The following is a 23,418-nucleotide window of genomic DNA, read 5'->3' on the forward strand; positions in this document are numbered from 1 at the left end:
GATCAACTCGAGGAAACCAGATACCATCTCAATAATATTTAACATTGGTGATAAGTCGAACCCTAAACATCAAGAGAGAAAAATGGAAAATGCAGAATCGCCAACGAGGTCAGCCATGACAGGTCATCAACAATCCACCAGGCCTCATAGTGGTTACCAAAAACAACGATGCCACGAAGTAGGTATCGTTACTTCTTTTTTAACAATAAAGCTTGTGTGCACCATTTGCTGTATCTGGTCAACCATTTTTATTGCAAATGTTGTAGTTAGTAGTAAATATGGGTAGGATCTAAAGAACATATGCTGTACAGTATACAACGTACCAGTCGGTGTTGCCAAGTTAATCACTTCCTCATCTGGATGTACTGATTTTGAATTATTTTCAGAACTCTAACTTGGTGATTCTTCACGAGAAACTTTTTCTAAGGATTCATATTGATATGGTTGTATGTATCGTTAAATAAATAAAAATAATAATGACCGTTTTTACAGCCATTTTCCCTGCTGTGCAGGGGTTTGGCTTTTTCTTGAGGCAATGTTTTATGGCCGGATGCCCTTCCTGACGCCAACCCTGGTCGCCTCTTACGACACACAGGGATATGGTACACCTATTCTAACCGGGGCATACACCGGGACCAGTACACTGGTACTCATTTCGCCGACCTCGGAAGGATGACAGGCTGAGTCAACCCCCTGGTGTTAATTCAGCAGCCAACGGGGCTTGAACTCAGGACCTTGGGATCCCAAGCCACCATCCTAACCACTAAGCCAATACCAGGCTTGTATGTATCGTTAAATATCCATCAGATTTTTGTAATTCCATTGTAGCTCACACTGCTCACTTGAGCATACGGAAGTTGAAGTCATGGTCTGTTACGTCACCAGGTCAAGTGATTTTCGAGCCAAAACGGAATCGATTATATTTCTTCGTATTTACCGACCTCGACGTGTAGGGAACTTTATTTGATGACCTTTGTGACAACACGACAATTAACACTACGTTCATGTGAAAAAAAAATCTCAAAATGGTTTGCAAATGTGGTGCATCTCATGTCATCCCCAATCCTTATCCACAATCTTTTTTTATATTTTTTTTGTTACCCTAATTGACCCGGTCGAGCCTAATACTCTTACTTGAATGTTGCCATATTTCTTTCCCTCCCATCTTCATTCACTTTTTTATTGCATCCAACTGTTTCCCCAATCCCACTGGCAAATTTTCTGCATGGGCTATGAAGGCCTCGTGCAACCTGCAATCATACAACATACAACCTGACAGCATCACCTTAAGAAGTAGTGTTTCATGGATTCCACATGGATTTTGTCTTGCAGCATGCCACATAAGTCATCAGGCCTTGGAGCCTCTCCCTGGGAAACACCACCAAGATATCGGATAATGTGATTGAAGGTCGATGTCGAACCCATTGTATTTGTCTGCAAATGGCACTCATCGTTCAAAGCACACAAAGCACATCAACATGGAATGTTTCTTCCCACTCACTGGCACCATTAGGGCGTCGTCATCACCGTCTTACTGTCTGCAATAAATCAAAGTCTCACAAAACAAAGTAATTAGCCCACACCCTTTCTCAGTCGGGACGAATGACACTTATCGGCCTTAATGTCGGGTGCCAGTGGACTGCTTGGAAAGCCAGAGTGGGGACAGTAATCCACCCATCCCGATTAATCCTCCATGGAAATTGTTCCAAAATGACAAGTTAAACACAAAAACAAAACTTCAGTGACATTGTGTTTACGTTTGCAACCCGCTGGCAGTACCTCGGGATCCCGAGTGTAGCATTGCACGCATTCTTTTCATATGGGATTGCTTGCTGCAGCAAAAAAGGTGTTTGATTGGCTAGCAACTGTGGCAAATGACACTGGTGGAAAGTATTTGTATAATATTATAAAGCTCTTTAAACCAAAATTTGAATTCTAGTAAATTTGTGTTCGTTGTTTGGCGTAGGTAATACTGACCCCGAATTGCACCCACGTGCTCCAACTGCAGTTTCACAGAGGTATCCTTACTGAACAGCTTTCACTTTGACTACGGAAGGGCATAGAAGTCGAACAGTCAGCACCTTGGCGTGCATCAAAGTCGGCACGGTAGCGGTGCTGCTGTCGATTGTGTTGTTGATGGATGCATTGGGAGATGGAGGCTGTTAGTGTCTGTTGGCATTGAGGGCAGCCGTTATTGATGAGGTATCCAAAGTGGCCTTGGAGCAAGAAAACCCGTCTGCGGTGAGAAAGGGGAGTCTTTTCGGCATGGAATGGTGCTCAAGAAATGAGTCTGACCTTTCCCCTCGGGCCTGGACTTCTGGGATCTGTCATTCTGTCGTCGGAGCTGCACCAGGCCTTTCCTCCTCCTCGTACCCTTCCTACTTGCTTTACTCGTGCCTCCTGTCTCCCGGTCAGCTGTGAATGGTGTCAAGGATGGAATGTGACCAGGGTTGTTGCAGATGCTCAGACCTGTATGTCCAGTGCTTGTCACAGACTTGCTCTTTCAAAGTGCTGAATGACAGCTTTGCTATCTGTTTTGTCTTTGCACTGATGGTTTGAATCTTCAAGGATTGGAGTTTGGGAGGAAGAAAGAAACTTCAAAGAATGCTATGTTCTTTAGTCTGGTGTTTATTTCGACCATACTTCAAAATGATCCAATTTGCCTCTCAACACTGGGACTTATTTAATGCTGTCACTCACCCGATCATTTCTCACGTCAAAGCATTTTATTTCCTCCTCTTATATGTTTGGAGCGTAAAATAATTTTGGGCATAATTTAAGCATTTACCAACTTCACAACATACTTATGTGACTTCCTTATTTGCACATGTAATTGGATTGTACTTTGGTGCTGTGAATCTTTCATTAAACCCACAATATAAATCTAATATTTTCATTGAAAAACCAAAACATTCCTGACATATTTGTACATTATAATTTGTCATCGTTCTTACGCAGCATGTGGCTGCGAGTTAGCTTCAGCTCTTGCTGGTGGGGCACGGCAGCCCCTCTGATGCAGTTCCCCCTATAGGTTAGAGCAGGAATTTGAAATTTGGCCAGGGTGCCAACAATATCTCGCCAATTCTTCGCGAAGGACACTGTGGAGTCTTTAACGCCCACCAGCCCATGCCAGCATATGGGACGTCCATTTTAACGTCCATCCAGGGACGGTTGATAAATTAATGAATTGCTCGACCTGTGAAACACCACGATGGTAGTTTTTTGCTGGGGCAGAATTTGAACCCAGGCTAGACAGCTCAGTGGAGTGTGTGCATACCTCTCGGCTATCCTATCAGACCTACATTCTAATTAATGACCAAGGTATTTTTGCTAAGTGGGTGTTTAGCCTCAGGGAATGTTTTCACGGTTTTGTTAATTGTATGTTGTCTTTCTTGGCTGTTTTCTTTTGGTGTTTGGTGTTTGGTGGCCATGCTGATGTTGTTTATCACAGTTATAAAGGGATGTGTATTTTTTCTGGATTAATTGCAGTGCATTATTTATGTTTTTTGGTTGACATGAAATTGAAAATCAGAAATGATAAAGGACCATGGTTTATCTGTGATTCCAGAATGTGTGTACTATTTAGAATTTTTTCTTTCTTTTATTCCCTACCAGGGAGGGCACTTCACTTGTTCACTGTGGTTTAGCTTTATTCTTATCAACCACCGTGACACCAGATATTTTCAAATGACGTGATTTTCAGCTCTTTCTTGATGATTTTTTTTTGTTGTTCCTCTATAAGTGCTTCTTTTTTGTGGAGTTTTTAATCAATCTTGTTGCCTCTTATTTTATTTTTTTGAAGAAGCCACTTTAGTCATTTTCAGTTCTTTTTCTTGTGGAATATTTAATTGGGTGTTATAATTGGCTGTATAACTTTTTTTCAACAAATATAACAATGTGATTCAAACATTTTATGAACTGAATGCAAAAACACAATTGAGACAAAAAATAACTTTTTTAACTAAATAAAAATCTTCCTCTTTCATGAACTTAATCTTGTTCGTCGAGGATCCCACGCACTTTTATTACTGTGACATTTACTTGCATTGACTGCATATCTCATATGTTTATGTATCTGTGCATATATATATATATATATATATATATATATATATATATATATATATATATATATATATATATATATATATTTATTATTATTATGGGGGTAGATGTAAGGATTTAATGCAGAAGTTATCATTGTATAGTGTAGCATGGTCCGTGGACGAGTAGAAGCATCTCAATGGAATTAAGTTAGGGAATCTGTGAGCTTAAGTGTTACGTGTCACCACACGAGGGGTGATGCGGTGTTGATTAGCTGAGGGAATAAAAATAAGTCCCCCAGTATGTGATTGCCCTCTGTGATTTTCCCTGTGTTTTTTTATATTTCAAGCAAGGCCGTAAAGTTGGGGAACGAGTCCTGAAATGACAACAAACAGGAGAAGCCCCGCCTTCCCAGGTTTGGCAGCGAGCAGGCCATGCCCCGGGGGCAGAGGAGAGAGAGGGTGATAAAGCAGGAAAGTTGGCTGGCGCAGAGCGAGGAGGTTCCGACTGGATGGGACACGAGGAAAGGGAGTGATCGAAGGCGCAGGAGAGGCAGCCACATTTTTGTACGTGTGGAGTGTGGAAGACTCCCATCTGGTTCGGCAGAACACGCACACGAGGTCGGTGTTAGGACCGCACGAGGCAGGTGGCACCTTTTAAGAAAGAGGAAGGCTGGGAGATTTGGAGCCTTCTTGTGGAAAGCTGCAAGAGAAATATCACTGTGCGCGCGTGTGCTCTGCGACAAGTGACGGCGCCATTTTCCCTGCGTGTTCACGTGCTGGTGGAAGTGCGCTCTCCGTTCCAAGTTCGACGAGGAACAGCCCTGGGCCAGGCTGAGTACCAGTATAATTAAAAAAGGAGGGAGGGGGGTTCTTTTAATTTTGTCACCCTTTGTCTGCGTTTGCATCTGGTGTGCGAGGCCTCGACCGTAGGATTTATTTATTTATTATTGTGGTTATTTCCTTTACATTTTCATCTTTGTAAATATTTGTGCATTAAATGTGGTTATTTTGAAGAAACTATTGATGTAAAATGTAGTGGGTTCCCGGATAAACTCCCTTGAGCCGTCCTGGTGCAGCACCCTATGCTGTGTTCCTCCCCGTGCTCCTCCCGGGTGGATCCCTCCACCTCCTGGGTGGATCGCCTCTCCACCATTATGCTCATTAATGTGTGTGCATTACTCCCTGAGTCTCGGTTATAGCCTCCAAGGGAGAAGCTTTGCCATCCGTCCAGGTAGGGTTTTAACTCAGACCCTAGACATGACAACTGGTGTCCGGAGCGGGATTTTTCGAGCAACATTACATCATGTTGATCACAAAGAAAGTTGACTGCCACATTGGGTGACCGGTTTTCCCATCTGGCTTGGCAGTGATGGATGGGGAGCTTGGCGCTATGGGAGAGAGTGGCATTGGTGCCATCTTTCAGCTGGTAGTGGAACTGTTTGCCTGTATGGATGGTGAGCTTAGCTGATTTGAAGCAGGTTCTGCATCTTTGGATCTTCCGTGTACTATTTCCATGACACAGACCGGATGGTGTCGTCTGGCACCTCTCACCTAGATCATACCAGATCCGAGTCTCCGAGTCTCCCCGTCCCATGGAGGTACAACTGTGGTGCTATGGAGAGCAGGGGCCACATACGAGGGCATCTGCACTGGTTGAGCATGTGAGTCCAGTAGTTGTGATTCCAGGAGAGGAGGAGTCAGAACTTGAACCGGAACCAGAACCACAGCCTTTGCTGATTCCAGAACCCAGCATTACAGAAGGACTCGATGAAAAAGATCTGATAGAGAGCTTATGCCAGGAGATCAGAATGTTGCGAACTGAATTTCAGTCCTCCAAGAGCGAAGCCCAGAAGGCGATGAAAAGACATTCACAGGAAGAAAGTCAGAGCTGCAAAAAATGCAAACAGAAAGAAAAGGAACAGGGAATTCGAGCAGAGAAGCTGAAGCAAGAGCTGCACGAGGCCAAAACACATCCTAACTCACTCCAACTCTCATTGCAGGCAGCCGAGCAGACAAGTGTAACAGCCCAAGGTCAGATGATGGCATTTGTGTTAACCATGGTGGCTGTTTGTCTTGCTTTTGTCTATCGTGGATGAAGGAGTGCGGTTGCCGGCATCCGTGCGTATCTGGGAGTTATCCTCATGCTGGTTGTAGGTCAGCCAGTCGTGGCCTTGTTCCGACCTCGGCCTGGCGCGCCCAGGAGATACAGTTTTGGCTGGGTCCACTGGGCTGTGGCAATGTCAGCCTGCATTTTAGCCGTGGCCACAGTTCTTCCTGGAGGAGGATATGGGCATCGACTGAGAGAGGAAGTGAGAACTCCAGGCTTACCAGATCCCGGAGGATGATTCAGGCTTCTGGGGATGGACCAGAGAACTCTAGGCCTACCAGATCCCAGAGGAGGATGTTGGCATTGAACGGGACATGATTACAAGGATTACAAGGAAATTATGCACAGGAGGAGGCCATTCGCCCATTGTGCCTGCACCACACCAATACCAGATTAAAGTAATCCATCAATACCCCTTCCCTTCGTGTGCAGCCTTTTGGCTGCTACACTGGTACTCATTTCGCCAACCTCAGAAGGATGGATGACAAGCTGAGTCAACCCCCTGGTGTTAATTCAGCGGCCAATAGGGCTTAAACTCAGGAACCTAGGATCCCAAGCCACCACTCTAACCCCTAAGCCAACACCAGGTTTGTGAGATATGAGAACTCCAGGTTTACCAGATTCCGGAGGAAGATGTTGGCATCGATTTAGAATAGACGTGAGAACTCTAGACGTACTAGATTCCGGAGGAGGATATAGGCATCGATTGGGACAGGATGAGAGAAATTTGGGTCTGCCAGACCCCGGAGGAGGAGGTCGGCTTCTGGGAGAGGATGACAGAAACTTGGGTCTTCCGGATCCTGGAGAGGGGTGCAGGCATCGATCCTGCTGCCTCTCGCAAGAAACTTTGTAGACACTTCTTGTGGGTGATTTGATTCTTTGACACCTCATCGAGGGTGTGCATAAAGTCTACAATTGCACCCAAACATTAGCAAGGGTGATCAACAAGATTTTGGAGTGATAGACAAATTTAGAAAAAAGAAATACATATTAAAAATAAATAAATAAATAAGTTTGGAACCCAGGGAGATTGAAAGCAACGAATCCACAGGGGTGGATTAAAAGTGGCTCATTTTCCTGATGCTGATCCTGCTCACCAGATTCTCTTAGCGAGGGAACCTCATGTGCAGAGAAGGCAAACGGGCTGACCACGTGCCTCATTGTTGCGGCAGGTTCATCGGCATTTCAAGGAGATGGGGTGGGCCAAGAATCTGCCTGGGGGATGGCCAAATGGAGACCCCTGGAGTACCGGCGGAAAGTGGACGCAGCAACGCGCTGCTCCCGCACATGCTTCCACACCGAACCTGACGTCTTTGTTCTTGCAGGCATCCTTTTCCAGTACAATCCGGTCTCATCAGCATTAAAGTCCTGCTTGGGTGAATATCCGCCATCTTCCACAATCTTACTGAGTATGGCAGGGAATTGATTGGCTGCTTGGGTGTCTGCACTCGGCGTCTCACCTGTCATCTTGATGTTGTGTGGATTACTTTGGCGCTTAAATCGTTTGAACCAACCTCTGCTTGCATTGAAGGATTCCTTCTTGCTGCACTCACCTCCATCTGCTCACAAGTTACTGTACAAACTGTGGGCTTTTTCCTGTATAAATAGTAAGCTCAGGGGTATATAACACTGGTTCATATCTTCAGTTCACATTGATAACAGTCTCTCCATGTTTTCCATCACCTCACTGCGACCATGAACACTCCTGCAAGCACCAAGTGGTGTAACACAGTGAGCCATGTCCTTGATCTTGTTCTGGTTCACCTTTGTGATCCTCAGTCGTTGCGGAAATTCCAAGCACTCGTGCAATGTCCACAGCTCATTCACCTGCTTCAAACCGTCTTAAAACCTCCAACTTCATCTGCATTGTGACTGAAGTACGCTTCTTCTTTGGTAACGCACCACTTGCCTCACTGGGTGACTGTTTTTCACTCATAATGTGGGCTTATAAGAGTCCAAACAGTATCTAATGTGTGCCACAGTCCACGCGTTGAGAAATAAAAATGGCGATGCGAGTGTCTGGGTAGCGGGAAGGCAGCGCGTCACATCCACCTGTTCACAATTTCTTAAAGTAGTTCCCAGTGTGCTTAGCGGGAAGGCACGGTATCAATCCCACCTCAGTTTACGATTTTGTGAAGTACGTAGTTCCACGCAACACAAATGTGCTTGTAGTAAAACAAGCGACGTATTGTGCACAAAAGGTAGTAATTGTTCAACGACGTTCAACTGAAATATCGTTTTGCGTGATGACGTACAGCGAGGAATCACTGTATATAATTTGCTTTTTGCGGTATAAACACCCTTTCATTATTTATCAACACTTAAACTATATATTAGTATAAACCCTATTTATATGGGTGAAATGATTAAATGTTTTGTGCAGTCGTTTTCCTTTTTAAAAAAAAATTTTTGAAGCTGGTTTTTAGATTGCAAAATCATCAAGATCCAAGAGGCAATCTATTATAGACATAAAAAGACAAAATATTTGGCTCTTCCCAAACCTTTGTTCACTGTAGAACTCTTTCCTTCCCTCCACTTGCCTTGCTTGTATATCTTCCTTGGGTTCACATATTAGTGTTCTTATGGCCTGTTACTATTCCCATTGTGACATCTGGCTCATGATGCAGGGAACTGTGGTTGGAATTCAATATCTATGGTTCCATTTGTCTGTTGTCTCCTTATGTCTTTGTAAATCACGTAAAAGTATACTGATGTCTTTCTCCTGCATGTCATAAGTGTACAAGCTCCCCTATGTGCCAGAGATCATTGTAATAACAAGCTCAAATGAGCTAAGATCCTTGTCCTCTTCATGATGACATCATAAAAACGAATATGACGTCATTGTGATGTATCAGGTTTGCGATAAATTATCTGTGCTAATGCCTGGCTTGATTCCCACAAACAAAAGTCAAACAGCTTGCCTAGTTTCGGAGATAATGGTATCGGCGATTTCCATTAGCGGTGATATTATGACGTTAACTTTTTTTCAAGGAAGAATTTCCAAAATCAGAGATGGTTACTGCCTGCGCGTGGGCTTTCTGCATATACATGGCAAGTTTCACAAAGATCCGATGAAAACTCTGGGTTGTGAAACAAAAAAATGTCAAAAAATAGGAATGACATCATAAAATTGATATGACATCATAATGATATATCATATGTGCGGTAATTCATCTGTGCTAATGCCCTGTTCGATTCCCGCAAACAGAATTCAAAAAGCTTGCCTAGTTTCGGAGATAATTTTTTAGGCGATTTCCATTAGCGGAGATATTTTGACGTCATAACTTTTTTTTTCTAGGAGGAATTTTCAAAATCGGAGATGGTTACTGTCTGCGCAGGGTATTTTTACATATATACGCCAAGTTTCAGGAAGTTTCGATGAAAACTGTAGGCTGTGAAACAAAAAAGTTGACTAGAAGAAGATGAAGAACAACAACATGAGTAAGACTTAGAGATCCTCCACGAGGATCTAAAAAAATACTTATCTTCTCCCACGTTCCCTCCTTTCTTCTTCCCCTTCTCCACTTCTTTTTCTTGCTTGAACCTCCAAACCTCCTCCATAAATATCACCCCAAAATGATTCATCTGTTCATATCAGAGGCATCTTCAAGGTCATTGCGTAATGCAGTTTCAAGATAATGCAACCGAACTGTACAGTGTTACATTTATGGATGCTGATTTTTGGATGCATTCCTGTCTCTCATCCACCTTTTGCTTTGAATAAGAAAGTCTTCCCAAGTCTTTCTCCCTTGGTCTTCAAGTTGCCTTCCCACCACCCAGCTCATGCGCTCTCATATTTCTACCTCAGCCTTTCTACACCCATTGGAGACCCGGTTCCCCTTTCACGTGCAACTTCTAAACTTGTGCTGTGTTTGAGGAGAATTCATCCATGCATTCTTTTTTCCCCATTGTTTCCCTTTCACCCCACTTTTTATCTGGCTGTTCTTTTTCACATGAACCTTGACACTATGAAAATATTTCCTTGGAAAAACTGAGTTGCTCAACTCAGGTATGTCATGATCTCGGTCTGCTTTTTCCTTTAATGTAATTTATTAAGCCTTGACCCTCCTGTGATATCAATTTTTGATGGCTTCCAAGTAAGATTCTCCACCATTTCTCACATCGTGTCACCTTATTTCAGATTTTGTGGTCATTGTCGTTTTTTCTTTGTTTTTTTTTTTTAATGGAAATCACCCCAAACAAGGAATAAAGCCACTCCAGGTCAGGGGCTAAAATATCTCCTGGAAAAAAAATGTCTGCTAGTATTTGAATCCTTGGCTGGTGCGCCATCTTGGTTGAAACTCGGTTTCACAATTTTCTTGAACTCCCTTGTATTGGATTGTCTCATATTTTGGAGAATGTCGATCTTTTGAAAGATCAACAATGCATTAATTCTGTGTTTCAAATGAATTTGAAACATACATTTGGTTACAAATTTCAAATGAATTTGAAACATACATTTGGTTACAGTGAGACTTTGTGAGCATGTGTTACCTTAACAGCTATGTGGAACATTCAAGAAGTTGCACAAACGAGTTACTCACAACAATCCAAGATAACCATCAAAATAAGGTGTATCTATAAATAATATATGCATTTGTGAGTATCTCGTTCAGAGACCTTTTTGAACATCTCTCAGAGCTGCTTGATGGTGTTGGACATGTATAGTCAGAAACTAATTGAGCGTAACTTTAGAAACCAATTGATCATATGCCACATGTGTCCAATAATTTATCTCTCGTTAATTGATCAAAGTGCACATGGAAGTTGGGTAAGAGTGGTCTTTTCTTTGTCTTTGTGCAGATGTTATCTACTGTGTTGAACATCATCATGTTTGAAGATTGCAGGAATCAGTGGTCCATGTCCAGACCCCTGCTTGGACTGATCCTGTTGAATGAGAAGGTAAGCACAAGTGTTTTGCCTTGAATGTCATGATGGACAATAAGCTCTTTAAAGTGAAACTGACATGAAGAATGGTAATAAGCAATCTACATAGGTTTTTGTATTTTTTTTGAAAGCCAACATCTAAAGAAGGGAAGTGTGTCATGGACTGACAAGTCTGTGACTTCTCCCCTGTACTCAAACCTGACCCTCATCACACCAGTGTGAAATACACAAAAATGTTATTTCAGACCCTTTGTTATGTATGACTGCAAATTTACATCTTTGTGAGACACTGAATTTTTTGTTTTTTATAATTATAAAGTAATTTAGGATATCACTTCATTAGTCCAGTCATTTAAGATATACTGTGAATAATGCCTGATTTCCTTGTACTGTATTTCAAACTTGGCAGTATAAATCTGGAAAAAGTCCTCTTTCTACTATTCCATTCCCAAGATATAGCAACACAGGGCGATGTCGGACATTGCTTCATCAGTGGTATAATGAAACTTCAACATTATTTGACTCAATGGGAAAACATGCAACCTAATGGACTGTAGAGACGACACCCATTTATGCCCCCTCCCCCATAGCTCCTTCACTTCTTCCTGTCTGTAACACACCCATCAGGAATAACATGAGTGCAGAACATTCAAGGATCCTGAGTTCAAATCCCACTTGGCTGTTGAATTAATACCAGGTAGGGTTGACTCTGCCTGTCATCCTTCCGAGGTCGGCAAAATGAGTGCCAGCTTGCTGGTGTCCTATGTCGGAGTGGCGACCCGTCCAGGATTGTGCCCAATAGCCAAGGAGACTGCTTCGGAAGCACCAATGCTCTGCACAGAGTATGGTCCCAATAGATGGATGGATGGATGGGCAGCCTTGTATCCACTTCCCTCCCCTGAACAACCGTAGATGTCTCTCCAGCTGAACCCCAGACTTGCTATGCAGTCTGTACTGTCCACCAGCCCTATTATAACCTTGGCTGATGCCCCACCCCATGACTTCACCAAGCCCTGCCCGCTCTGCGCTCATTGGCCGTTCAGGCACCACTCAAGTCTAAGTCCCGCCCCTAAACTTCTTGGGCCGTCCTGAACATTTGAGGCTTGGCAAGAGTACACCTGAATTGTCGCCTTTCTCGGCCGTTATCTTTCAAAAGGACAGATTTATGAGGGATAAAACGATAAAAAAGAGGTTATAGGGAAAAGCGGGTTTCAACACAAACATTGGGAGAGGGGAGAAGACGTGCTTTCCATATGATTGTCAACGCATATTCCTATCTCAGTTCATTTTTCTTCACACTTGTGCAAAAACATGAACGAAGTGAAATAACTGTTCTACTCTTTCCATTTTTAGCCCCTTGAAGTCATTCCTACAACTCTCCATATATATGTATATCTGATCTAATGTACCAAACTGTTTGTTAGAGTGTTGGTAATGCTGGGCAGTTTTCCTTCCCTCTCCCAGTGGCAATCAGGGTAGGAATTTGGAATCTGGCCATGGTGACAACGATGGCTCGCCGACTCTTTGCGAAGGATACCATGGGATCTTTAACATCCACCAACTTTTATTATTGCCTTCACCACCAAAGGTGAAGGAGGTTATGTTTCACCCTTTTCTGTCTGTTACTTGCAAAATCGAAGATTGACCGGTTAGTCGATTTTGTTATTCTGTCTGTCTGTCTGTTTGTTTGTCGCCTTCAGGTCACAATTTTAAACCGATCTTCACGAAACTTCACCACATGGTAGAGTTTGTCATAAGGAAGAAGCCTATTGTTTTTGAGGTCAAAAGGTCAACCTAGGCCAAAGGTCAACAACTTAGGTGAGATTTCTAAAATCCTCAATTTTCATCCGATTGACTTGAAATTTCAAGAGGATTTATATTTCAGATCAATGAATTCAACCACCACTTCTTTTGGAGGTCCACATAGGCCAAAAGGTCAACAGAGGCCGAATTTCTAAAATTGTCAGTTTCCATCCGATTTGCTTGAAATTTGAAGAGGAGTTGCATATTTGGTCATTGAATTCAACCACCAATTATTTTTGAGGACAAATTTGTCATGGATTTTGCAAGTATCGTGCTCTGCACGACGTCGTCGTCTTGTTTGTTTGTCTGTCTGTTAGTTTGTGTGCAGGATATCTCAAAAAGTTGTGGATGGATCTGGATTAAATTTTGCGGACAGGTTCGTTGTGTGACAAGGACAAACTGATTAGATTTTGGTGAAGATCCGGATCCGGATCCGACCACTAGAATTTAAGTGATTCTTCACCATTGAGAGACGATATAGTACCAAAAACGAGAGAGTACTGTATAGCATGATATTTCAAAAATGTATTGGGCCCGATATGTTCTCGTGGATCAGGCATTATGTGGCAAAGGTATGCACTCTACCGACTGCCCTTCTAGTTTTTATTATTTCATATGCATCCTATGGCTACTGCTTGCATCATTGCTGGGAGTGTGGCTATGCTGCTGATGCAGTGCCCCCTGTTTCCAGTAAGCTGGTACTCATTTTGCTGACCTCGGAAGGATAACAGATTGATTCAACCCATCTTGTTATTTATCAACACAACAAGGGCTCAAACTCAAGACCCAAAGATCTTAAGGCAGTCACCGTACCCGTTAAGTAAACACCAACCAGGCTTCATGCTGCCAGACAGGACACCAGTTTAACGTCCATCTGAGAGACAGCCACACACATTGATGAATCACCCTGCCTGTGAAACACCAGGATAACAATTTATAGCTGGGTCGAGATTCCAACCCAGGCTAGACAGCTTAGAGGTGGATGTGCATACCTCTGGGCTATCCTGCCAGCCTATATTGTTGGACCCCGCTATTCATATGGGATACATTCCTGGAAAAATGCAGCGAATGTCAAATCCACGAATGTCGGGGCATTCAAAATGGAAAATGGAGGGATAGGTTCCCGGTGGTTCGTGATTCATGAGGAAAAATCAAAAATCCCACAAAAAACTGCGAATACGCCCGCAAAAACGTGCAAAAAAACCGCGAAAATGTGAAAAGAAAAAAAAAAACCCCGAATATGCCTGCGAAAAAAACGCGAATACGCGAAGCACAGGGCCGTGAATGTTGAAGCAAATCACATTTTACAAACAGCGAATACGTGGGGTCCACGAATAGCGAATCCATGAATCGTGGTGTCCGTCAGTATACATCTATATTGTAAAGCAGGAGTGTATGTCCATTAAAAAAAAAAATCCGTCCGACACTGAAATACTCCCTCAGTTTTGGGGCTAGCCCCGCCAAACCGTCTGTGGAACGTTTTGGAATCCCATCGGATAGCCTAAGGTGGGTGGGAGTTTTCATAAATACCTCGATGCAATTACGATTTTGACTTTCGATGCAAAAACATACAAAAAACAGTGAAAACCGATTTGCACGTGGTTTCAAAAACATCTGCACTGTCGACTTCACTGAGGCGTTTGACCTCGTCAGCCGCTCTAAGGTCATTGAAAAGCTCATTCAGCTTGGGGTTGATGCTTCCATTATACCTTCAGTGTGTAGTCTCCTTTCCGATCGTTCCCAAGGGGTTCGTTATCAAGGGCAGACATTGAACCCCTTGAGTCTCTCATGCGGAGTTCCACAAGGAACAAAATTAGGACCAATTCTGCTCCTTGTTTTGGTGAATGATGCAGTTGTAACAACAGGATACCGTTGGAAATATGTGGATGACTTGAGCATGGTCGAAGTGTTGCACAGAACTCAAAGTTTGATGCAAGCCCATATTGATGCACTTGGTGATTGGTGTTGCCTTAATGACGTTAGGCTGAAGCCAGAGAAATGGCAGATCATGCAAATATCTTTCCTTCAGAAAGTGTCACCTTAATTAAACAGTCATTGATAACGTTCCTCTGCAAAGAGTTCAGTCGTTCACTCTCCTTGATGTTATAATCCAATCAGATCTGAAGTGGAATAGTCAGGTCTAGTAGATGGTATCTCGTACTGCACGACGACTCGACATTCTTTGTACTTTGAAGAAATTCAGTGTGAGTGCCCGTGATCTTGTTGAAATATACAAAGTGGTCATCCGCCCTTTGCTGGAGTTCGGTGTGCCCGTGTGGGGTTCTGGCATCATTGGAACTCAGAGTGATGAGATTGAATGACTCCAGAAGCGTGTGCTTCGCTTTATTGCGTACCCACAAATTCAGTCCTACGTGCAACAACTTACTCATTTTGGTATACACTTGCTGAGTGAACGCAGGAATGAACTTCTCTTGCATTTTGGACTTTGTCTTCTAAAGTCTGAGCGTCACCATGACATTCTTCCTTCCACCCGTCAATCTGTGTCTCGGTATAATATTCAGCTCAGAAATGCTCAAAGTCTTGACCTACCTCAGTGTAAGACTCAAAGGTATAAAAATTCGACAATTCCTTTTTAGATCCTCGTGGAGGATCTCTAAGTCTTACTCACGTTGTTGTTCTTCATCTTCTTCTTGTGGACTTTTTTTGTTTCACAGCCTACTGTTTTCATCGAAACTTCCTGAAACTTGGCATACACAGTGCTCCCTCGTTATATCGCGGTTCACTTTTCGCAGCTTCACTACATCGCGGGTTTTCAAATCATACATATCTAATTTTATATCGCGGATTTTTCGCTATATCGCGGTATTTTCGAAAAATATAAAAATTTTAAAATTTATTATTTTAATTATTTTTAAGTAAAATATACTAAAAATCTTCTTCTTCCTCTTTCGGCTTGCTCCCGTTAGGGGTCGCCACAGCGGACCATCTGTCTCCATTTCGCTCTATCCTCCACATCTTCCATTGACACTCCAACCACCCGCATGTCCGCCCTCACCGCATCCATGAACCTCTTCTTTGGCCTTCCTCTTCTCCTCCTGCCTGGCGGCTCCATCTTCAACATCCTTCTCCCGATATACTCCGTTTCCCTCCTGTGCACATGTCCAAACCATCTCAATCTCGCCTCTCTCACTTTGTTTCCAAACCGTCCTACCTGCGCTGTCCCTCTAATACACTCATTTCTTATCCTATCCATCCTCGTCACTCCCAACGAGAATCGCAGCATCTTTAACTCTGCCACCTCCAGCTCTGCTTCCTGTCTTTTTGTTAGCGCCACCGCCTCCAAACCATACAACATAGCTGGTCTCACTACCGTCTTGTATACTTTCCCCTTCACTCTTGCAGCTACCCTTCTGTCACAAATCACTCCTGCAACTCTTCTCCACCCACTCCATCCTGCCTGCACTCTCTTTTTCACTTCTCTCCCACACTCTCCGTTACTTTGGACAGTTGATCCCAAGTATTTAAACCAATCCACCTTCCCCACCTCAACTCCTTGCAACTGCACCATACCACCACCCTCCCTCTCATTTACGCACATGTACTCCGTCTTACTCCTACTGACTAACATTCCCCTTCTCTCCAGTGCGTACCTCCACCTCTCAAGGCTCGATTCAGCCTGCTCCCTACTCTCCCTACAGATCATGATGTCATCCGCGAACATCATGGTCCATGGAGACTCCAGTCTGATCTCGTCCGTCAACCTGTCCATCACCATTGCAAACAGGAAAGGGCTCAGAGTCGATCCTTGGTGCAATCCCACTTTAACCTTAAACCGGTCCGTCATTCCTACCGCACACCTCACCGCTGTCACACTGTCCTCATACATATCCTGCACGATCCTCACATACTTCTCCAACACTCCCGACTTCCTCATACAATACCACAACTCCTCTCTTGGCACCCTATCATAAGCTTTCTCTAAATCCACAAACACACAATGTAACTCTTTCTGGCCTTCCCTATACTTCTCCATCAACATTCTCAAAGCAAACATCGCATCAGTGGTGCTCTTTCCTGGCATAAACCCATATTGCTGCTCACAGATCATCACCTCTCCTCTCAACCGAGCTTCCACTACTCTTTCCCACAACTTCATGGTGTGGCTTAACAACTTTATCCCTCTGTAATTTCCACAGCTCTGCACATCACCCTTATTCTTGAAAATCGGAACCAGCACACTTAATCTCCACTCCTCTGGCATCCTCTCACTTTCCAAGACTTTATTAAACAATCTGGTTAACAACCCCACTGCCATCTCTCCTAAGCACTTCCATGCCTCCACTGGTATACCATCTGGGCCAACCGCCTTTCCACTTTTCATCTTCTTCATAGCAGTCCTCACTTCATCCTTACTGATCCACCCCACTTCCAGATTCACTATCTCCACCTCTTCCAACCTTCTCTCTCTCTCATTTTCTTCATTCATCAGCTCCTCAAAGTACTCCATCCACCTTCTCAACACACTCTCCTCGCTCGTCAGCACATTCCCATTTGCGTCCTTTATCACCCGAACCTGCAGCACATCCTTCCCAGCTCGGTCCCTCTGTCTTGCCAATCGGTATAAATCCTTTTCCCCTTCTTTTGTATCCAACTTCTCATACAGCTCGTCATATGCCTTTTCCTTGGCCTTAGCCACCTCTCTTTTTGCTTTTCGACGCCACTCCTTGTACTCCTGCCGACTTTCTTCATCTCTCTGACTATCCCACTTCTTTTTCGCCAACCCCTTCTTCCTTATACTTTCCTGTACTTCCTCATTCCACCACCAAGTCTCCTTATCTTCCTTCCTCTGTCCAGATGTCACACCAAGTACCTTCCTAGCTATCTCCCTCACAACTTCTGCTGTCGTTGCCCAATCATCCCACCCATCTTTACCACCATCCAACGCCTGTCTCACCTCCTCCCTAAATTTCACGCAACAGTCTTCCTCCTTCAGCTTCCACCATCTGGTCCTTGGTTCAGCCCTCACTCTCTTCCTCAACCTCACCTCTAAAGTCATCCTACAGACCACCAATCGATGCTGTCGAGCTACACTCTCCCCTGCCACAACCTTACAGTCACTAATCTCTTTCAGGTTGCATCTCCTACTTAAGATGTAATCCACCTGTGTGCACTTTCCTCCACTCTTGTATGTCACCCTGTGTTCCTCCTTCTTCTTGAAATACGTGTTTACCACTGCCATTTCCATTCTTTTTGAAAACTCTACCACCATTTGCCCTTCCACATTTCTCTTGTTGAGACCGTACCTCCCCATCACCTCCTCATCCTCTTTATTCCCTTCCCCAACATGTCCATTGAAATCTGCTCCAATCACCACTCTTTCATCCTTGGATACACTCTCCACCACTTCATCTAACTCACTCCAGAAATCTTCTTTGTATTCCATCTCACACCCCATATGTGGGGCATATGCACTGATGACATTCATCATCACCCCTTCAATTTCCAACTTCACACTCATCACTCGGTCAGACACCCTCCTCACCTCCAATACCCTCTTGACATGATCTTCCTTCAGGATTATCCCGACACCATTTCTCCTCCCATCCACACCATGGTAGAACAGTTTGAAACCACCTCCAATGCTCCTCGCCTTACTCCCCATCCACTTGGTCTCTTGTACACACAGTATGTCCACCTTTCTTCTCTCCATCATATCAGCCAACTCTCGCCCTTTGCCAGTCATCGTCCCAACATTCAGAGTTCCAACTCTCACCTCCACACTTCTACCCTTCCCCCTCTCCCACTGCCTCCGGACTCGCCTTCCCCGTCTCCTTCTCCTCCTTCGCCCAGCAGTAGCACAATTTCCACTGGTACCCTGCTGACCACCGGTACCGGTGGCGGTCGTTGGTAACCCGGGCCTCGACCGATCCGGTATGGAAATTCGTTTTGTTGTCCGCATAATGATTTGGCATAGGTTTTTACGCCGGATGCCCTTCCTGACGCAACCCTGGTCGCCTCTTACGACACACAGGGATATGGTACACCTATTCTAACCGGGGCATACACCACTACCCTTCTGGCATAGAAGAATGGCATCTTTCCTGGCATAAACCCATATTGCTGCTCACAGATCATCACCTCTCCTCTCAACCGAGCTTCCACTACTCTTCATCATCCCACACAATGTAACTCACCTCTAAATTTCATCCAGACGGATGACAATAAAAAAAACCAAAATAAACACATTTAATGCATAATGCAAGACTGGAAGTAAAATATACTAAAAATAACATTACAAAATAGTAAAAAACAAATTAAAGTATATATATATATATATATATATATATATATATATATATATATATATATATATATATATATATATATATATATATATATATATAAATGTACATTATTAAAAGAATATTAAATCAAAATTTAAATAAAACTACGTAGTGGCGTAGCGGGCTTGTACTAAAAACAAAGAGAGACGCTAGCGTATGGAAAACGGAGTACAACTGCGGCTGCTTCTGCCCAGGTGAGATCGTACTCGGCATGCGATTGGCTGATGGTTGGGAGGCGGCCAATCAGAGTATGGTGTGTTGTATCCCAGATGCTGAATGGCTCAGTGACAGCAGCATCTGTGGCGCTGTTGTTCCGTGTAGAAGCATCCCGCATCTCGCCTCGTCCATTTCGGCTTCACATCTCGTGTGTGTAGTGTTTCTCTGCGGTGCTGTGCTTTGTGTTTTACGTTAAAGTTTGAACTTTATTTCAATCCTTGCAATGCCACCCAAGTGTCCTGCATCTTCTAAGTCTTCTAAGGCTTCGAAGTCTTCTGAACCTGAATCCAAGCGCTCAAGGAAGACTCTAACCATCGTCGAAAAGGTGAAACTTCTCGACATGCTTAAGGAAGGGAGAACGTACGCGGCTGTAGGGCGCCACTTTGGCCTCAATGAATCTACAGTGCGTTATATTAAGAAGGACGAGAAGAATATAAGATCGACAGCAGCTGTTTCTTTCAATAAAACTGCCAAGAGGGTTGTAACGTCGCGTAATAAGGTGATGGTTAGGATGGAATCTGCATTGTCTCTCTGGATTAGTGATTGCAGAAAAAATAATATCGCAGAAAAAAAATTTTTTAATATATATAAATAATTAAATTACTATGTGGTTTGTACTTCGCGGATTTTGACCTATCGCGGGTGGGTCTGGAACGCATTAACCGCGATAGGTGAGGGAGCACTGTGTATGTAAAAATACGCTGCACAGATAGTAACCATCTCCGATTTTGAAAATTCCTCCAAGAGAAAAAGTTATGACGTCAAAATATCTCCGCTAATGGAAAACGCCTAAAAAATTATCTCCGAAACGAGGCAAGTTTTTGAATTCTGTTTGCGGGAATCGAACAGGGCATTAGCAGAGATGAATTACCGCACATATGATACATCACTATGACGTCATATCAATTTTTATGACGTCATTCCTTTTTTTTGACATTTTTTTGTTTCACAACCCATAGTTTTCATCGGATCTTCGTGAAACTTGCAATGTATAGGCAGAAAGTCCACGCGCAGGCAGTAACCATCTCCGATTTTGGAAATTCTTTCTAGAAAAAAAGTTGACGTCATAATATCGCCGCTAATGGAAATCGCCGATACCATTATCTCCGAAACTAGGCAAGCCGTTTGAATTTTGTTTGCGGGAATCAAGCCGGGCATTAGCACAGATCATTTATCGCAAACCTGATACATCACAATGACGTCATATTCGTTTTTATGACGTCATCATTAAGAGGATGAGGATCTTAGCTCATTTGAGCTGGTTTGACTAAAATGCTTAATTTTTTGATGGAGATGTATATATCAATGACATGTATAATTTAATGTGTGTTTGATTTGCGTTTTAACTTAACTTGTGATCTTGGTACTTTTACATTTGTTATAAACATAATTCTTCTTGCTGTTCTGATGTGACCTTGTATGTATCAGTCTTCTGACTGTCTTAACAAAGGATGCTTTTTAAAAACAAACCAAAATGAAAAATGAAAAAAAAAGAAATCCATACAAAGCTGTTACCTATCCAGATAGAACATCAGAATGGCATTTCTCTTCGTTTACCTCATGAGTTTTTGTAATATTGTCAGGTCAGGTCAGGTATGGGAGCATGTGCCAGAACAGTGCGTCGCTGCGTCCACTTTCCGCCGGTACTCCAGGGGCCTCCGTCTGGCCATCCCCCAGGCAGATGCCAGGCCCATCCCCATCTCCTTGAGATGATGGTCAACCTGCTGCAACCATGAGGCATGTGGTCGGCCCACTGGCCTCCTCCACTCATGAGACTCCCTCGCTGAGAGAATCTGGTGAGCAGGATCAGCGTCAGGAAAACGAGCCACATGTCCATACAGCCGCAACTGACGCTCACGGACTATGCAGGTAACAAATCTCATCCGAGTCTCTCTCAGCAACCGCTCGTTGGACACAAAATCCGACCAGCGATAGCCAAGGATTCTCCGAAGAGACCTCGTACCAAAGGAATTAAGTCTCCGTCTCAGATCCTTGGTCAGAGTCAAAGTCTCGCATCCATAGAGCAAGACTGGAAGTACCAAGGACCTGAAGACTTGGACTTTCATCCTCCCGCACAGGTACCGGCAGCGCCACACCCCATGATCCAGTGAATCCATGACTCCCCAGGCCCGACCCAGACGTCGATTGACCTCTGACTCACAGCCAGCAGAGACATGAATATCACTGCCAAGGTAAGTGAATCTCTACACGACCTCAACATCCTCACCACAAACAGACACAGACAGGACAGCAGCATCCAAGATGTCACCGAAAGCCTGGATCTTAGTTTTGACCCAAGAAACCCGTAATCCCAGCGACTCCGACTCCACATTCAGCATCTCGAGGGCCCCCAAAAGGATATCTAAAGTCTCCGCAAAGATGACTGCATCATGTGCAAAATCAAGGTCCGAGATCTTGACATTCCCAAACGATGCACCGCAGCTTGATCTCTCCGACATCCTCCCTAAAATCCAGTCCATACAAGTGCTGAAAAGTGTGGGGGCCAGTACACATCCCTGATGAACTCCAGTAACAACTGGAAATAAGTCAGAGATGGTACCACCACACTTCACAGCACTCTCAGTACCAGAGTAGAGTTCAGACATCAGATCGATGAGTTTTGGTGGCACCCCACGAAGACCAAGAATCCTCCAGAGGACATCCCGATTCACTGAATCGAACGCTTTACAGAGATCAACATAGGCTGCAAGCAGCCCCTGCCGAAACTCTCGTCTGCGTTCGGTGAGGACACGAAGGGCAAGGATACGGTCAATCGTTGACCTCTTTGGTGTAAAGCCTGACTGCTCTGGATGCTGGTGCTCAAGCAGATGGTGGCGAAACCTATCAAGAATTATCCGAGCAAAGACCTTGCCGGGCACTGAGAGCAGCGTCACCCCTCGGTAGTTGTTGCAGTCTTGGCGATCACCCTTCCCTTTCCAGAGAGGGACAACAAGGCCCCTCTTCCAGTCAGTTGGGATGATGCCTGTGTTCCAGGCAGAGCACAAAACTGCATGCAACGACACGAGTGCAGCATTTCCACCAGCCTTGAGAAGTTCAGCATGGATGCCACAGATCCCTGGAGCTTTGCCCTGTTTCAACCGGTTCACCGCAGCCCGTGTTTTGTTATAATCGTGGTATAGTATTAATTGTGATTGGAATGATGCTGTTAAGAATGAAAATGGAGAGATTGAGTTTAAAGGAGGATCACAAAATAATATGAGGGAAATAATTACGAAATAACATGATCAGGAAATAATACCCACCCATGACATTCACGGATTCGGTATTTGCAGTTTCGCCATTGTAATGTCATATAAATATTACCCACCTTCTTTCTGTTGGGGTCAGCTGCAGTAAGTTTTTTTTTTTGCCCAAGTCCTTCACAAACCGGCTGTCGAGCCCCCTTCTGTGTATGTATGTATTGTCGCGTCCAGGGTCCGAGTTAAAACCCTACCTGGACGGATGGCAAAACTTCTCCCTTGGAGGCTATAACCGAGACTCGGGGAGTAATGCACGCATGCTAACGGGCGTAATGGCGGAGAGGTGATCCACCCAGGAGTACCGGGAGAAGCATGGGGAGGAACACAGCATAGGCCACAACACCAGGACAGCTCAAGGGAGTTTATCTGGGAACCTACTACAATCACGCGAATAGTTTCTTCAAAATAAACACATTTAATGCATAAATATTTACAAAGTGTGTGTGTGTGTGTGTGTGTGTGTGTGTGTGTGTGTGTGTGTGTGTGCGTGCGTGCGTGCGTGCGTGCGTGCGTGCGTGCGTGCGTGCGTGCGTGCGCGCATGTATATGTATATGTATATGTATATATATTAGTGTTACGGCTGTGGAAATTCGCAGAGCACCACATAGGTCCTTAGATCAGTTATGCCGATAAGTCTGTGTTCAGATAGATTTCCCCACCGATGTCTAAGGGATTTATTTGTGTGATCAGGGCTGTGATCTTTGAGTTAGCCGTTATTCTTTTGCTATTGTTATTTTGGACCAACCACTTCACAACAACCACCTCCACCACCAACATCGCTCTCATCAACCGCT

At 44.0% G+C, this 23,418-nt stretch overlaps 1 protein-coding gene across 4 annotated transcripts in view; it reads left to right on the plus strand.

Moving 5' to 3' along the window:
- LOC147015691 (exportin-7-like) overlaps window positions 1–23,418 on the plus strand; it is a 297,528-nt gene that overhangs the window by 260,532 nt on the left and 13,578 nt on the right. For 3 of the 4 annotated variants that reach the window (XR_015049793.1, XM_085848087.1, XM_085848089.1), the window contains one exon: window positions 10,957–11,055. The exons of the other annotated variant lie outside the window; for it this stretch is intronic. Coding sequence is in view for 2 of the 3 variants with exons in the window: in XM_085848087.1 (XP_085704213.1) it covers window positions 10,957–11,055 (99 nt within the window). In the remaining variant the exon portion in view is untranslated. The remainder of the gene's footprint in view (window positions 1–10,956; window positions 11,056–23,418) is intronic. 4 annotated transcript variants of the gene reach the window in all.

Source organism: Eptatretus burgeri, chromosome 12 (assembly GCF_056783735.1).
Source record: "Eptatretus burgeri isolate ZD-2024b chromosome 12, Ebu_testis_v1, whole genome shotgun sequence".
Taxonomy (NCBI): Eukaryota; Metazoa; Chordata; class Myxini; order Myxiniformes; family Myxinidae; genus Eptatretus; species Eptatretus burgeri.